This window comes from Diadema antillarum, unplaced genomic scaffold (genome assembly GCF_040938485.1).
Source record: "Diadema antillarum isolate AM-2024a unplaced genomic scaffold, OU_Dant_1.0 scf00000028, whole genome shotgun sequence".
Taxonomy (NCBI): Eukaryota; Metazoa; Echinodermata; class Echinoidea; order Diadematoida; family Diadematidae; genus Diadema; species Diadema antillarum.
The window spans coordinates 3,022,156-3,040,028 of NW_027270917.1; the positions used below are offsets into that span (position 1 = coordinate 3,022,156).

General features: G+C 38.8%; 1 protein-coding gene across 1 annotated transcript in view; it reads right to left on the minus strand.

Moving 5' to 3' along the window:
- The window catches only part of LOC139735490 (rotatin-like), a 94,891-nt gene extending 80,897 nt beyond the window's left edge, over nucleotides 1-13,994 (minus strand). Inside the window, exons 1-4 of the mRNA XM_071646249.1 lie at nucleotides 13,863-13,994; nucleotides 6,939-7,126; nucleotides 2,880-3,075; nucleotides 1,515-1,655 (exon numbers count right to left, since the gene is read on the minus strand). Coding sequence (XP_071502350.1) covers nucleotides 1,515-1,655; nucleotides 2,880-3,075; nucleotides 6,939-7,126; nucleotides 13,863-13,962 — 625 coding nt within the window. The 5' untranslated portion in view covers nucleotides 13,963-13,994. The remainder of the gene's footprint in view (nucleotides 1-1,514; nucleotides 1,656-2,879; nucleotides 3,076-6,938; nucleotides 7,127-13,862) is intronic.
- Between the last annotated feature and the right edge of the window lie 3,879 nt (nucleotides 13,995-17,873).

Genomic DNA, 17,873 nt, shown 5'->3' on the forward strand with positions numbered 1-17,873 from the left:
TTGCTTAAAGGAAACCCAAACCCAAAAAGAAATGGGGATTGAGTGAAAGCAGCAACATTAGTAGAACACATCAGTGAAAGTTTGAGGAAAATAGGACAATCAGTGCAAAAGTTATGAATTTTTAAAGTTTTGGTGTTGGAAACGCTAGATGAGGAGACTACTTGAGGTTATGGTGTCATATATAAAGAAAATATAAGGGAATTCCACAAAAATTAATTTTTCATGAAAATTACAAATTCCGTCCACTTGATACTGACATGCGTTAAAGGTAGGGAATCCCATTTGCACGCCTTAAATGAAGAGTTGTATAAATACAGTGGTATGTTGAAGAGAGTATCATTTTAGAAACTCCCATAAAGTATTGAAAGTGGAAGGTAACATTTAGTACATTTTTTTGACCGTTAGATTTTGAATTGAATTGTTTTCGGGGCTCACCGTAAATTCCAGTACATTACTAGGCTACCTTTGCAGACCTATGTACTGCATGTGTGTCCAGCATGTATATTTTGTGAAGAAAGTTCATCAACACTTACAAACATTTCTATATACATTCTTGCCACACACTCTATATGTTATTACATCAGCTCTTGTACTTTTAGATTTGTGTTTATAGATCACAAATACAGAAGAATGCAACAAAAAGGCTTAAGTGTGGCTGACACACAGAACTACTGAGTAGTTGAGTTTTGTGCATTATTCAAATTTTAGATAACTGTTGACTTCCAAATTCTAAGCAGTGGCCTAAGCAAGTCCCCTGAGGTTCATATTTAATGTTTTGCTGCATTTTGGGAGGTCTGTAAAAGGTATCCCCTACCTTTAAGGGCAGCAATTATTCCCCCTGCTTTCTGAAAGTGGTTAGTCGAGTGCTCTTTCATTATGCTAGAGAAGAGAATTTTTGTGGAATTCCCTTTATATTTTCATTATATCGTTGTCCACACATATGTCATAATCTCTAGTAGTCTCCTCATCCAGCGGTTCCAACACCAAAACTTTAAAAATTCATAACTTTTGCCTCAATTGTCCAATTTTCCTCAAACTTTCACTGATGTGTTCTACTAATGTTGCTGCTTTCACTCAATCCACATTTCTCTTCGGGTTTGGGTTTCCTTTAAGTTTCTCTGCTCATGTGAAAACGGCCAATCTGTTGCCATACTATTCCGCCGCATACTGTACAAGCTGAAATTTTCATGGTGGTTTTATTTTCGCGAATTGCCTTTGAACCGCGAAAATAACAACATGCAAAAATAACAACGCACGAATAGCTAAGTTCAGTTAGACCCTCGCAACCGCGAAACTAGCAACACGCAAAAATGTCCTCCACGTAGCAATTCGTGAAAATATTTGTACGCTAAAATTTCAGCTTGTACAGTAGATCAGATGTCATTGCCTACACCACCCTACATCTCATACATCTCAGCCCCCACCCCCCAAAAAAAACAACAAACATACACAACAAAATAAAACAAAAAATGCTAATTTTATGTGCTGTTAAAGGTCTCTACCTATCAACTTACCCGATGATGACTTGTCTTGCAGCAACGGGCGTCGCGATGGGCTCCTGCTACCATCAGCTGACAGGGTCACATTCAGGGGGAAATAACCCCTGCCTGTCTCAGGTGACAGAGAGGCATGCCAGGAGGGGTCATTCTTCCTTTCTATAATGGCAAAGCGATACAGGTGTAAATTAAAAACTTCGTAAGTCAGTGATAAAAAGACAGGGAAGTGAATGGACTGATACACTCCCACAGACAATACATTTGAAATCTATACACTCAGACAGGAACTAAAGCAATTTACAAGTTTTGCTCAGAATTTGCTCACATCTCACAGTCCTGATACTCTCATTTTTCCACTTCTATTCACACTAATTTCTTTGAGTGGACTTCATCTTTAGGTAATGGTGCTCCTGGAAGTGCTACTGGGCTTGCAAGGGTTAAGATTTTAAACGATAGACTTTTAATAACTGCATTCATATGGCCCACTAACAGCAACATTTTACAGGCGTTGTTCTTCACAACTGAGCTGCGGAGCATCCTGTCTTCATAACCCTCAAATTCCGGTCATTACCTACATGTACCAATGTATATCACTTTTAATGTATTGTTGCGTCATTATACAGGAAATCTGGCGACAGACTATGCATCTGTGAAAGGAAGCATGCAGATGTATCATGTTTATGGCTATGAGTATCGACTTCTCATCTCCAATAAGATAAGCCCTCTGTCACTCTGTGCCTTTGACATCAGTCCTCACCATTATTACCGTACCATGCAATGGGTTTATGGTCCAACATTAGTCAAACAAATTGTTTACAGGGGAAGGTGGGGGAATGGGGAGGAGATATATTGATGCACAGGTCTGAATGTGTCAGTAGGATCGAGTTATGAGCATAATGTACGATCTGTAACTGTAGAATGCTTAATCCAAGTATCCAAAGCCAAGTGGGTTTAGACTAAATTCCATAGTTACCACATGCACAAAAGGACATGTGCATCATTTGTTTTATAGAATGGAGGACATTTTTTTTTTTTCCTGCCAGAAATCCATTTTCTGACTATGCAACCCAATGGCAAATTTACTGGTTGCATTTCTTTTTGGCTTGCCATAGAAGAAAACCATGCATCCATGCATCCAGTCACTAATAGATGCTCAGTAAATTTACTGGATGCATGGTAAGCTAGCCAATAGGCATCTCTTACCGAGTGCATGAACGCTTGCTTAGTGTGTGAACTCTTGCTACAAGTGTGCGATAACATGTTCATAACTCAGCGACTTTTGTCAGTGAGGCAACGTGTGGCCAATAAAAATCAATACACAATTCTCGACCAATGAGATGGCAGAATTTTCGCGACTCTTCTACAAAATCCAGTTTGACCCACCCTGACCGTGATTTGCGCCCTGCATCTCATACAAGCAATGTTGAGAGGAAACACTGGGCATGTCAGCTGGCAGACTCAGCAGCCTCTCCAAGATGTCATCGATGAGAGGGTGCAGGCCATCCCCAACGTCGTACCGCAGCTGGGAGACGAACTCTACTGCACCGATCTTCACGAGGTGCTCTACCGCAGACGCATGCTGAATGTGGATGGGGAGAAAAAATTGGGGTCTCAATGATACATGCAGGATTGTGCAGAGCACCTGGCCTACATGTATGTAATTGCAAATTGTCATATCCTACATAATATCTAACAAGGCAATCGCCAAATTGTGTCTCGCCCATTCGCGTACAAGGAATTAATATTTTGTATAACTCACAGAAGTTAATTGACCTGCTTATGACCTTGTGGTGACCTTCAATACCCTAAGGGACATTTACCATCCAAGTTTGGTCACAAACGGACAAAGGGGATCAAAAGTAATGAGCCATAATCGAAACGCGCCATAAAAACTTAACATTGGGCCCTAAAAGTTTGTTGACCCCTGTCTGTGACCTTTGACCTTGTGACGACCTTCACCTCCCCAAGGGACATGTTCCATCCAAGTTTGGTCACAAACGGACAAAGGGATCAAAAGTTATGAGCCATAAACGAAATGCACCCTAAAAACTTAACATTGGGCCCTAAAAGTTCGTTGACCCCTGTCTGTAACCTTTGACCTTGTGGTTACCTTCAACTTCCCAAGAGACATCTACCATCACCCAAGTTTGATTGCCATTGTAGCAACATGTGCTGAGTTATGTGTGATAAGAGAGTCTTGCAAGTAAACTTTAACATATGACCTCAAATAACCTTTGACCTTATCATGTGACCTCTTACGGCACCATAACATGAAGGTACCCCAAGTGCATCCATCACCCAAGTTTGATTGCTAATTGTAGCAACATGTGTCGAGTTACGAGTGATAAGAGAGTCTTGCAAGTAAACTTTAACGTATGACCTCAAATGACCTTTGACCTTATCCTGTGACCTCCAACGGCACCATAACATGAAGGTACCCCCAGTGCATCTATGACCCAAGTTAGGTTGTAATCCAAGCAACTTATGTGAAGTTATTTGTCAAAAGAGAGTCTTGCAGGTAAACTTTAACATAGAAAAGAGGGTCTTGCACATACCCTTTAATATATGACCTCAAATGACCTTTGACCTCATCACATGACTTCTGACAACACCATAACATGAAGATACCCCTAGTGCTTCTATCACCCAAGTGTGGCTGCCATTGCTGTAACAGTTGCCAAGTTATGCATCATAAGAGAGTCTTGCAGGTAAACTTTAACATTTGTGACGGACGACGGACGGACGATGGACGGACGCCATTTGGATCCCTTAGTCTCGCCTTCACCTCCGGTGGGCGAGACAATAAATGGAATTGGAGTTGAAGTGAAGAGTTTTGAACAAACAAGTACCTCTCACTTACCTCTGTGAGGTCAACCTACGTGTGTACAAGTTGATAAGTGAAATGTGAGAAGTGTGCCTCTTTGGCACTGACTACTTGTACAATACATTAAATAGAACATCCTTGTGGATATTGGGTCAGAACCAGTCTGAACTAACATGATGTATAATACAAGTCAAATTTTGATATCAGAGTACTTCTAAGCATAGTCTGTTGTTGTTGTTGTTTTTTTGCAATTTAAGAATGTGTGAATAATTTAGGTACTAAATACAACAAGGGTCAATTATTTCACTACATTACAGATAATTCAAACACATAGTGCAACAGATGATAATCAACAAACACGCTGATAATTTTGCGGACATATATATTTATACAAATGGCAGTAGATCAAGCATTTTTGCGAGTTACAAATTTCATGCTTTGTGGTCTTCTCATCATCATAATTATTGCAAAAAGAAAAAAAAAATCGTTCAGGAGAAAGTGTGACTTCTCAAACAAATTGTTTTGTCAAATCAATGCTTGAAAGGAGATCAACTCTCCAAGAAAAAAAAGTATTAGTACTAGTTGTCACTTGATATTGCAACCATACAGCGTAATGGGACAGTGCAAGTTACGCAATGCATGGGTCACGTTGTATGCATTCTACAGAATAACACAGTATCTTGAGTCATTTCTTGTTCTTAATGAACATGTGCAAAGTAGTAGTACCTGAGACTGACTGCAAAAGTTGTGAACTCCTGTAATTAAATGATCTTTGCACTTTGTACCTTTTAAATGCATACATAAATGACAGGACCTTTGGAATATATACGTAGCTAGGCCAAGTTCATCAATAAATCTCTACAGAAAGCATTAAGAAGCCTATCCATAACTGTACATACAATGTACATTTGTTCCACTCACAAGTGTACAATTTATTTCCATCTTCATTCCTCCATTCCAAGGTAATCAATAAATCTCTGCTTAACAAGCCTATGCATAACTGTACACACATTTGTTCCACATACAAGTGTACAATTTATTTTCATCTATAATATATTACTAATTAGGACTTGTAAAGGCAATTTCACAAGTGGGTTCATTTGCGACCGAGAAGTAAAATGACAGAAATAAGATACAGGGTGTCAACCGTTTTCCCATTATAGAAATGTGTAATGTGAGACACTATTTTGGCAAGCTGTTAGTTTTGAAACTATCAGCTGACACAAAATTTGAGAAAATAAAAACTGAGAAATATACTGCTTTTACTGTTACATGTGATCAGTTATATTAACAACCCCCAAGCCCTCTAAATCTGAACCAAAAAACCGCCACATCACCTTGATTGATCAAATATGGCTTGTTATTATTATCATCTTTGTTTCTGGTATCGATATGGTGACGAAGAAGATGAATTTCGGGGAAAGTTCCCACACTCAAATTTGACTCAGGATTTAAGAATACTTTAGCAGCTGGCCACATGTACAGCACATGTCAAGCAGCAAATGCCAAGGAGCAGCTCTCAAAAATACATTGGACATGATCATGCATGTACTGAGCTACAACTGTACATGTTAGCTGTAGAGTGCATGACTACAATATATGTTGCTTCATGGGCATACAATATTTAATACCACAGAGATGTGAACTACACCACAATGCCAAGGGTTCTTGTTGTTTTCACGAAGTTAGAACAACATCTTACAGTAAGAAAGGAGAGGGAAAAAAATTATGTGTTCATCTGAACACTGGCATTTGACATCTACAGAGGTTTCTAAATAACTTGTGTCCAAGAGGCTGATGGGGAAAGGATGCTAAGGGGAGCATCCATGTTTCCAGAACACATAATGGTTACTAAATGAATGATTACAGAAGACAATAAAATTATTGTAATAATGAAATTGATGCTGAGTATCTGTGAAATGTTATACTCGGCTTTGTTATACCTTGGTATGAAAAGGCAGAGAAATATAGTGCATACACTACAGTATAGCCTCATTACCAAATCTAAGTGTATAACACATTGTATCATTTAACAAGCATTAACACTTTCAAAAATTGCTAAGAGTTAAAAAGCTCTTGAGATTTTTCTTTTACTCCTATAGTAATGTAACAAATAGAACAGGGTATGTTTACACTGGTGTACATAAGTTTTTACTTTTGAGTTTACTTTCAAAACTTTGTGGCAAGAGTTTAATTTGGCTTCTGTGCAGCACAAACAATTCAAAATACAGTGTAGAAGCCACCAGAAGTCACAGAGCCCTGTGTGGTGAAATTTCCACAGGCAAATTAGGGACACCACATGAACATCTTTTGTAGGCACCTGTTGTTTATGTACAATAATATTTAAAGTAATGTGAAAATGTTTGCAAAGTGAAACTAGCATGAAATTAAAGCACACAAATATTTTTGCATACAGTGTAAGTAACACTATTCAATGTCTTGATTCCATGAAATTGAAATCATGCAAAATTCATTTTATGCGGCTAAGTGCAAAATAAATAAATAATCGCGCAAAAATATCAACGTTTACAGTATTTCATAGGCTCCTGTAGTTTATGTACAACAATATAAAGAATTATTAAGCTCCTGAAAGCTGTAGACTTTACAGTGCGACTTACAGCAGCCAGTCGCAAGATTAGGGAGAGCGTTTCTTGCTTCAGGGGACAATCTTTGAAGTTAAACCACTCGAGTAGCCGAATCAGGAGGTGGCGCTCTTGGACGAGGTCGGACTCGTCCACCAGCCGGTGTTCCAGTTTGCTCAAAAGATTCGTCAGAGCTCTGGCGCGTATTTCTTCCACTTCATGGCCTGGTATTGAGATGAATAAAATGGAAGAAAAGAAGTGTTACCACTTTGTACACCAGGCTATCAAGCTCATATCACTACATTGTATTTACAAAGTGTTGTGGATGGGCACCATTAGATGAGCAAGGTTGTGAATGATACAACATGGATAGACATTTTACAAAATATATAACATTTGTTTGACTGATTGAATGCATGATGTACAGATAAACCTAGTGTGTATGAATCAGAGTACACCTTGTGCATTGTGAGACAAAAAACTAGAAATGTCACTATGGCGACTGATGCCTCCGCCATAATGCATGATTCTCCCAATAGGCGTAGAGTACAATGTCTTCACAATGTGTGATCCATGACAGTTTCACATAACTGGCAAAATATTGAGATGACAGGTTTGTCAGAAATGTCTTGAACTGGGTTTGCTATAATTTTCTAAGATTGCAGGTACACATATTTGGGAAATTGAGAATTTTTACTTGAATTCTGACAGACCTTTTTATAAGTTTATGCATTGAGTAATTTCCACGGTATGAAGAAAGAGTGTAATGACGGTACAAAATAGATTTTTTTTTTTTTTTGGGGGGGGGGGGGAGGGGGAAGCATTGAAACCTGGCCTTTGACCCTTAACCTTTGACCTTTGACCTTCTGACTGGAAATTTCCCAGAGAATCTCCATTAGGTAATGCATACATTAAGTTTTGAAACTAATAATGCAAGCATTGCATAGTATATGAGGGAAATAGTAAAATTTTGAGAAGTTGACCTTGACCTTTGACCCCTGACTATTGACCCACGACCCCTAAATTCCCAGATAATCCCTGCCAGTCAGTACATGCGTATGTACCAAGTTCCACGAAGATACATTGAACCATTTGCGAGAAAAGTGATATTGCAACATTTTCACCTAACCTTTGACCTTTTGACTTTTGACCTTATGACATGAAACTCTCTCTGGAGAATCTTTACGCAGTAGTACATGTCCACACTAAGTTTCAAGAAAATACCTTTGGGCATTGCATAGATATGGGGGAAATTGCAACATTTGTAGTATTTGACCTTGACCTTTTGACCTTTGACCTCTTGCCAATGTCACTAAAATCTACTCAACTAATTGTCCCATCATGTATCATCCTTGGACCAAGTTTGGTGAAAGCTGCTTCATCCAGTTTTGAGTTATCACGTAAACAGATAAATTTTAGGATTTGACCTTGATCTTTGACCTTTGTCCAATTTCACTGAAAAACTAATCAAGTAATTGTCCCATCATACATCATCCTCCAACAAAGTTTAGTGAAATTTGCTCCAACCAGTCTTGAGTTATCGCGTAAACGGATACAATTTCATGATTTGACCTTGAACTTTGACCTTTGACCTTTAGCTGATTTCACCTAAAATCTAATCAAATAATTGCCCCATCATACTTCATACTTGGACCAAGTTTGGTAAAATTCCAGTAAATATTACTCAAGTTATCGCGTAAACGAAAGCGGACGGACGGACGGACGGACTGACGGACTGACGGACGGACGTACAGACGTACATACCGACGGACGGACAACCCGAAAACATAATGCCTCCGGCACCACTTCGTGGCGGAGGCATAAAAAAAAAAAATACTCACATACACTTTGTACATAACCCTGGGAGCTGTTGCATAAAAAGATGCCATCAAACATGCATTGCAAGAGAGAAATCAAAAGTAAGTCAGGTGTCAGCCAATCAGACTAGAGTATTCAGAGACTTATGTTTGATTTTCTTACTAACATTTGTTCTCAACTTTTATGCAACTGGGCCCTTGACACTTCTGTGATAAATGATTTGAATCTAAACAATTTTAAATATATTTCATATACATTTATTACCTGCTCTAAGGAGGTTGTGTTTTTCTCAGCATTGGTTGGTTTGTTTGTTTGTCTGTTTACAAAATAATAGCTAAAAAAATCATGAATGGATTTAAATAAATGAAACTGATGCAAAAAGTTGTTAATGACAGAAGGAACATCAATGATTAAATTTAGGCAGTGATCTGAGAATTTTTACAAACTTTCAAAGGATTTTCTATTTTTCGGCAGGTGAGGTCAATGAACTTGGGAATTCAATCTGCGCATGTTTGAGGTTTGCATAAATGCGCACTTTAAGCGAAGGCTCTGTCCAAGGCGCTGATGACAAGGAAAACTGGGCTATTAATATCAGCTATCAGCATGCATGTAGGGCCCTATGGGTGGGGTGGTGGAAATGAGCTGCTTGGCAGACATCTGCGCTCTCCAAGAGGAAAGGAAAAAATGAAGATATACGCCAATACGGAAACAGAAAAGAAGATACAAAGAGAGATGGTTGAAAAGTCAAAAAAAGAAAAGATTACTGTGCAGACTAGAGAGGAAAAACAATTATATTGTTTGAAATGTTTTGATATGTAGGACATATAAGATGCTTATTAATATAATGATGAAGGAAGAAACAAATATACATTGGAGAGGATAGATAGAAAATGAAGATGAAAGAAAAGACAGATGGAAGGAGGCACCTCCATCCACTGGCACTATATGTGCAAAGTCTACATGGAGGTTGAAAGAAGTCCCCGGCTAGTCGGCTATGACGAAAATGAATGGCGGTGAATGGAAATGCCACAATGCCGATCCGATCCTGTCTCGTGACATTGAACAGGAAGATAAACTTTCTCATCCTACTCAATTCTCCCTTAATCAAGAGAATGTACACTGGTTCGACCTTTGCCACTCGACATCGCATCGACAACTATGAAAATTGTAACGACTCGATTTGCACAGCACAGCCCTGTCAGGGTGTCACTTTGACCGACAAGTATGTCTAATTCCGCGAAAACATCTCATTTATAATAATGACATTTGCTGGGTCAGTTTTTCGCTTCTTAGACAGACACCATGCACCATTGATACATACGCTATTGCGACGGTTTCAACCATTCTGGTTAAAATGCAACTTTGACCCAGTTCCCCCGCATAAAAATGGTTATTATTATTTTTTCCAGCTCGGTTTTTAAACCAATCTGGAAAAAATATATACAGGAATAGGGATTAATCAGTAAACATTTTGACTCACCTCTTCCACTGTTTCCTCCCGTTTTCTAGCTGTTTCCTCCACTTCTTTGCAGCGCTCCCCAATTCATCGCCGCCTTCGTTTGAAAAATGACCACACGAACATCAGATGGCAAGCCAAATGCTCGTTCACAATATTACGAAGTTAAATCTAGCGCTCGACAACTGACTGGTACTTGGTATAGTCAATAAACGCAAGTGTACCAATATAGACAATGATTGTATGGAGCATTTGGCTTGCCATAGACATTCGTGCGGTCATTTTTCAAACGAAGGCGGCGATGAATTGGGGAGCGCTGCAAAGAAGTGGAGGAAACAACCAGAAAACAGGAGGAAACAGTGGAAGAGGTGAGTCAAAATGTTTACTGATTAATCCTGTAAATCATATATTTTTATGCGGGGGGGTGGGAAACTGGGTCGAAGTTGCGTTTTAACCAGAACGGTCGAAACCGTCGCAATAGCGTATGTATCAGGGCCGGCGGAGCGTTTTCAAAAGTGTGGGGGCCCACTTACGGGTTTCATGAGATAACAAGCAAAAACTAGAAATATCACTGAAGGTGATTAATACCCCTGCCCCTGTGACGACAGTCTTACCCAAGGAATGATCTTTCCTTGATCTTCTGCCATTTAAATGCCGTTACCATGGCAACGCAGCTTCCGACACGTCCGAAAAATGTCTTGCACATCTTCCCACCAAGACTATTGTGTGTGCCACATTTCATAAGCTTTTGTCAAAAACTGAGGAAGTAGTTCAATCCACAAGATCTTTCCTTGATCTTCCGCCATTAATATGCCGTTACCATGGCAACGCAGCTTCCGACACGTCCAAAAAATATGTCTTGCACATCTTCCCACCAAGACCAATGTGTGTGCCACATTTCATGAGCTTCAGTCGAATACAGAGGAAGTAGTTCAATCCGCAAGATCTTTCCTTGATCTTCTGCCATTTATATGCCGTTACCATGGCAACGCAGCTTCCGACACGTCCGAAAAATATGTCTTCCACATCTTCCCACCAAGATCAAGGTGTGTGCCACATTTCATAAGCTTTGGTCAAAAAACTGAGGAAGTAGTTAAATCCGCAAGATCTTTCCTTGATCTTCTGCCATTAATATGCCGTTACCATGGCAACGTACTTTCGGGTACTGTCAAAAAATGCGTCTTGCACATCTACAACCAAAGGCACACATCTGTACCAAGTTTCATGGAAATTGGGCAAAAACTGAGGAAGTAGTTTGCAACACAAAATTTTCCATCATTTTGGCTCATATGTGAGCTGTTACCATGGCAACATACTTTTTGTCACTGTCAAGAAATGTGTCATGCTGACCTATATCCTAAGACAAACATTCAATATGAATTCCATGAGAATTGGAAGAACACTGATGAAGCAGTTTTGCCATGAAGCATTTTGCCCTATATTTTACCAACATGCCGTTACCATAGCAACGCACTTTTTGCCACTGCGGAAATCTGTGTCTTGCACATTAATATATTCAGATGAACATCTGTACCTAATTTCATAAAAATTGATCAAAAACTGTGGGAGGAGTTTGCGACGCAAGATTTGTACCCATTTTTGCCATAATATGCCGTTACCATGGCAACATACTTTTGGGTACTGTCAAAAAATACGTCTTGCACATCTACAACCCAAGGCACACATCTGTGCCAAGTTTTATGGGAATCGGTTGAAAACTGAGGAAGTAGTTCGCGACGCAAGATTTGCAACGGACCGACCGCCCGACCGCCCGACCGACCGCCCGACCGACTGCCCGACCGTCCGCTGATTCCTATATACCCCCTTCAAACTTCGTTTGGCGGGGGTATTAAAAAAAAAAGGTTCTCAGCTCATTTCTCCCCTTCCATTTCTTGGTTTCTTCAGCTGACAAGCCAAAAAAAAAAAAAAAAAGGTCCTCAGTGGAAAACCATAAACTTACCGCGCTCACACTTCAAGATCTCTATCTATAGATTTCTATCTTATAGAAGTTTCTAGTGCGACTTTACACTTCCGTACTTCCGTAGTTCCGGTAATTCCGGGTTAAAAAAAGTGTGGGGGCCCAAAGTGATGACACCTTAACAGTTACAAGTTATGTATTCCTTTGTATGGTGCACAAAAAATGTGGGGGCCCGAACCCCCATGGACGGCCCCCACGCCGGTTCCGCCGGCCATGTGCATCAATGGTGTCTGTCTAAGAAGCAAAAAACTGACCCAGCAAATGTCATTATTATAAATGAGAAGTTTTTCGCGGAATTAGACATACTTGTCGGTCAAGGTGTCACTGTGCTTTGCACGGGGTCTGGTCGGCCGTCGCGTCGGTCGGGCTCACGACCAGCTCACGACACACCACATACGACCACGAGATAGGATCTAACGTTAGATTATTGTAGGGTAGCCCTACTACATATCGACCACCTTCTTTTAAACCGACCGCGTATAATTCGCGCACTGAACACTTAGTACGCACTTTACTGCATGCAAAGCACATAAAAATGGATTGGCTTTGAATGTTGATGAGGATGGTGTGAGAAAACGCGAAAATTCACTGTTCATTAATGGTTTTAATCAAGGACAAAATTTCGAATGAATATTTTCACCGAATCGTAATGACAGCACAATGTAATGTCTAAGATGGAAGTTTCTAAAAGGCTTCTACAAAGCTTCGTACAACACGGTGCACAACTCGGTTTGCGTGCATTGTCAATGCAAAAACAGCGGTCGATCCTATCAAATAACGGGCTTTACCGCGGGGAGCTGAAACGAGGCCATGCAAGTTCGTCGGCGATATTTTTGCACTGAAACTTCGAATCGAAAAGGGAACAACGGCATTTGATAGAGCTGGATTTTCTCAATCACGTAGGTCAAGTTTTTTACGTGAATTTCAGTGTTAAATATTCTTATCAAGCAAATAAACATTAGGCGGTCGATGAGTAGTAGGTCCAACCCTACATGTATGGTAGCCCTACTACATATCGACCACCTTCTTTTAAACCGACCGCGTATAATTCGCGCACTGAACACTTACATTTGTAGTACGCACTTCTCTGCGTGCAAAGCACATAAAAAATGGATTGGCTTCGAATGTAGATGAGGATGGTGTGGGAAAACGCAATAATTCACTGTTCATTAATGGTTTTAATCAAGGACAAAATTTCGAATAAATATTTTCACCGAATCGTAATGACAGCACAATGTAATGTCTATGGAAGTTTCTAAAAGGCTTCTATTTAAGTTCTAAAAAGCTTCGTACAACACGGTATTCAATACAACTCGGTTTGCGTGCATTGTCAATGCAAAAACAGCGGTCTTCGTCGGCGATATTTTTGCACTGAAACTTCGAATCGAAAAGGGAACAACGGCATTTGATAGAGCTGGATTTTCTCAATCACGTAGGTCAAGTTTTTAACGTGAATTTCAGAGTTAAATATTCTTATCAAGCAAATAAACATTAGGCGGTCGATGAGTAGTAGGTCCAACCCTACCTGTCACTCACTAACGTTACTGTGTCCCAGTTGTATGGATGGGTGTAACTGCGACCAGCCCCAACGTGCAGCGCAGCGTGTTGCATCATAGCGGCGCGGTATCCGGGGCTAGGATGGGTGTAGACTCATTAGAGGCCAGAGCATAGATCTAGATAGATGAGGGTCAGATTTTGAGATATTTACCCAATTTTGTAAATATTGGTTCCAGCGTAGGTAGAGTAGCAGGTTCTGCTTTCCTATCCATGTTTTCAAGCTCTGGGAGAGGCCCCGTCGCCGTTAACATCGTCTGTCAAACGCTCTGTCGTTGGTTGAACACTTCGAATAGGGCGCCATTTTTAGCTCGTACACACACACACAGTCCAATGATAGTCGGGATCGATCGTCCACATGCTACACGTGTATTATGCACATACCATAGCTCATACAGTAGTTCTGCGGTCCACACACACACAAACACACACATGCGATGCACGACGGCTCGCTGGATGTACAGGTTCTGATTCAAGGCTTTGTAATTTTTATCTGTGCGATTCTTCAGGTGGGCCGTCAAACTACATGTAGTAGGTAAAAACCATGTTGATATAGGTAGACAGAAAATTCGTCTACGTCCGAAGGAGTCTTTTATCTTTTGACTTTATCAGCTCTCATCCGTTGTATAGGGGATTCTGTGAAGCCAGATGCAGTCTCCGCGGAACATATCCCCGACGACTGATACAGACCAATCTTTCGGTCAACAGAATACTGGTAGGCGCAGGCCTATAATATCACACAAACTACGAAGTAGTAAACAATAAATGCCCAAAGATGTGATTGAAAACATTGACATTCATCATAACGATGATAATAAGAAAGGGATGAGGTGTATTTTCTTACCACATGTTCTATCGAGAAAATGATGTTGGTTTGTACAGTGTACACAGTATAATCGTGATATCAGGTAATATCCTTTCACATGGGATAATTTATGCAGGTCTGATATAGATGTGTATATCAATAATTTTGATATATTTGGTACCACAAAATTACTACTTAGTAATTTGTATAGGCCTACAGTAGGCCTATATGCCTCTAAAATTAATGTGATTTGTTTATCACCACACTCTTCTTGTGTGTAAACTTCAGAAGAGTGAAAGATACAGAAATATTCTGTATAACAATTCTCTGGGTGTGTCCATGTGTGCATGTGTCAATGACAATCATTATATTATCAAGACGATTTATAATGATAATAATAATGATAATGGTAAAATCTGTGAGAAAATGAAATGATCAACATAATCAAATTTAGCCATAATTGTCATACTATATCATCATTGTCTCTGTCACTTGTGATTTTCCACAGCATTATGTGATAAATCAAACTAATATAATTTCCATCCAATTTTCTTGCATTCAAAAGTATATGAATATCAATGGATATACTAGTATGGTTCCTATACAGATTGAATTTTCTCTTCACTCAGTTTTTCCCGAAAGTATATTGCAACTAGTTATGTACCCTAACATACAGACTTTTTTTTTAAAAAAATCTACATGTATTTCAATCCCCTTGTACACCCAGTTCACCTACAATAACATATGCAAACCACCTTTTGTGTGATATTGTGTTTTGCACTAAATATGGTATCTATTGTGTTTGCTTGACGGTATTGATAACTTATGACAAAAAAACAATGTTTTATCACTTGTCTGATGATTATATCTCCTGAAGATAAAATTGTGCGAAACTTCTAGAGTAGTCAATAGAACAGAGATAAACCTGCTCTAGAGTCAACTCGCTGTGCAAATGTAACTATTGTTCTACATTAATTGGTCTCCTAGACATTGAGTACTCTACACCAAGATAGTCTTAACAAATTGTAAATAATTAATTGAATATGTATATATATATATATATATATATATATATATATATATATATATATATATATATATGTATATACATATATATCATATATGTGGTGTGGTGTGTGTGTGTGTGTATGTGTGTGTGTGCACATGAGTGTTTGTGTGTGTGTGAATATATAGTACAATAATGTGTATATAATGTCACATGAACAAGATATGCATATATTGTGTGTGTGTTTTTATGTGGGTGTGTGTGTGCAATCATTGCTCTACATAAGCACTGGTCAGTGATTAGTCATAATGCATTCATGTGACTAACACAAAGTTATCATATTTGCGAGCAGAGGCATCACGTCAGCATATTTCACAATTTTCACTTCCTGAAGACATGCCAAGAATAAAGAACCAGCATTGTGTTGTCCATCATTGTATCGTAACGCTTGACAGTCCTTTGGGAGTTACATTTTCAATGCAAGATATTTTCCCTAAACACTACACACTTCAAGAAAAAAATAATAATTCTCTTTGGGAAAATATAACTCCTCCTTTAGAGACGTTAAGTATTATGTTACACTTCTATAAAATGCACTATCTGTGTGTGTGTGTGTGTCTATTATATTAGATACATATATAAAACAAAGAATCAAGAAAAAAACTAGTAATGCATTATTTCGCCAATAAGAATGAGTTTATTGTACTCAAATGTTCGATGGCCTCCACTTTCTTCAGGAGTCTCCACAGGGATTCCCCGTCGAGACTCCAAAGAAGGTGGAGGCCACTGAAAATTTGAGTACAATAAACTCATTCTTATTGGCGAAATACTAGTAATGCATTACTACAGGTAGTTTATTTCTTGATTCTTCGTTATATTGGAGCCAATATATGAATTCGCAACATGTTTATATATATATGTATATGTATATATATATATATATATATATATATATATATATATATATATATATATATATATGTATGTACATATATATATATATATATATATATATATATATATATATATATCGATGTTTAATGTAGGTATAATGTATTCTATTTATAGGTATACTCGTATACTTAATACCAAATGCATAACACACAGGATGAAGGCAAATAAGAAGAGCCTATATGGCAATGCAATAATACTTTCTGGTTATTTTCATGTTTATTGGCTTCACATTTAAAAATCAATTCAAGAGAGGGGTAACAGGATAATTTCTATTTCTCCTGCTACCATAATTTACAATATGATATGGAATGAGCTGCATGTTTGGCTATCCATTTTTACATTAGAGGGTTTATTCTATGGCATGTGCAGATAACTCATTACTATGGCAACATCTCCAAATAACATCTGCACACAATTCATAAAAATTCACACATTAGCTTCAGTGGTGTTGGCTCTCCACAGACTACTGCATTTGGCAATGTAAGCTATCCGAGTACATAAATTCATGTATCTCTACTAGTAGAATAAGTTAAATCACACAATTGGTCCAAGCAAAACCAGACAAAAATTGAGTCTTCACGAGCATTTGACGCAAATGGTTTGTATACTAAGGGACAACAAACTTTTCAATTCAGTTTAAAGTGCAATGCCTAGAGAGAATTTGCTTTGACAATGAGTCAACACATGTTTTTCTTATACTGCACCAACAAAAAGGAGATACACACAACAAATCCTTCTCTTATAACAACTACAAAACTGTAATTCTTGAATATCATAGCATTGACTTTGTTACAGTTTGAGTCTTGATTAGGAGAATTGGCATGAAGGTGCAAAACCTGAACATAGGGTAAATTAATTGGCTTTATCATCAAATCAAACATGACTTGCAGAACAAAACACTTTCCTTGACATGTTTATTTTCATTTTGAAGGATCTTCCAGAATATAGGATCTGGAGCAAGCAACTGGCAAAGAAGTGGAATTAGTTAAATACAATGTGTCTTCATACATCGAAGCATTATTTGTCTGTTCAATGCTCTGGTAGAGAAGTAGTGGGGGTGGGGAAAGGGGTGTAGGATTATCTCCAGCTAGGGCTGATTAGGAATTCAGTCCAGTATACAATTCATTCCCCAGCAATTGAGCACATCAACTGGATTACAAAGACGGAAAACCCCATTGTGAAGCTCCTGAATGACAGCACAATGTAACACACCTCGGTGCATTTTCACAAAGCCCACAAAGTCACCTAGTGGCTTGTTTACCACCACACGTTGTGCACACAAATTGTACTTTCTGTTTTCCCTTGTACACTGTACTTAATTCCATTCTGTTTTTTTCCTCTCTCTCTATCTCTGTATTCCAGTTGGAATCATACCAGACTTCTTACACACAGGAATTCAC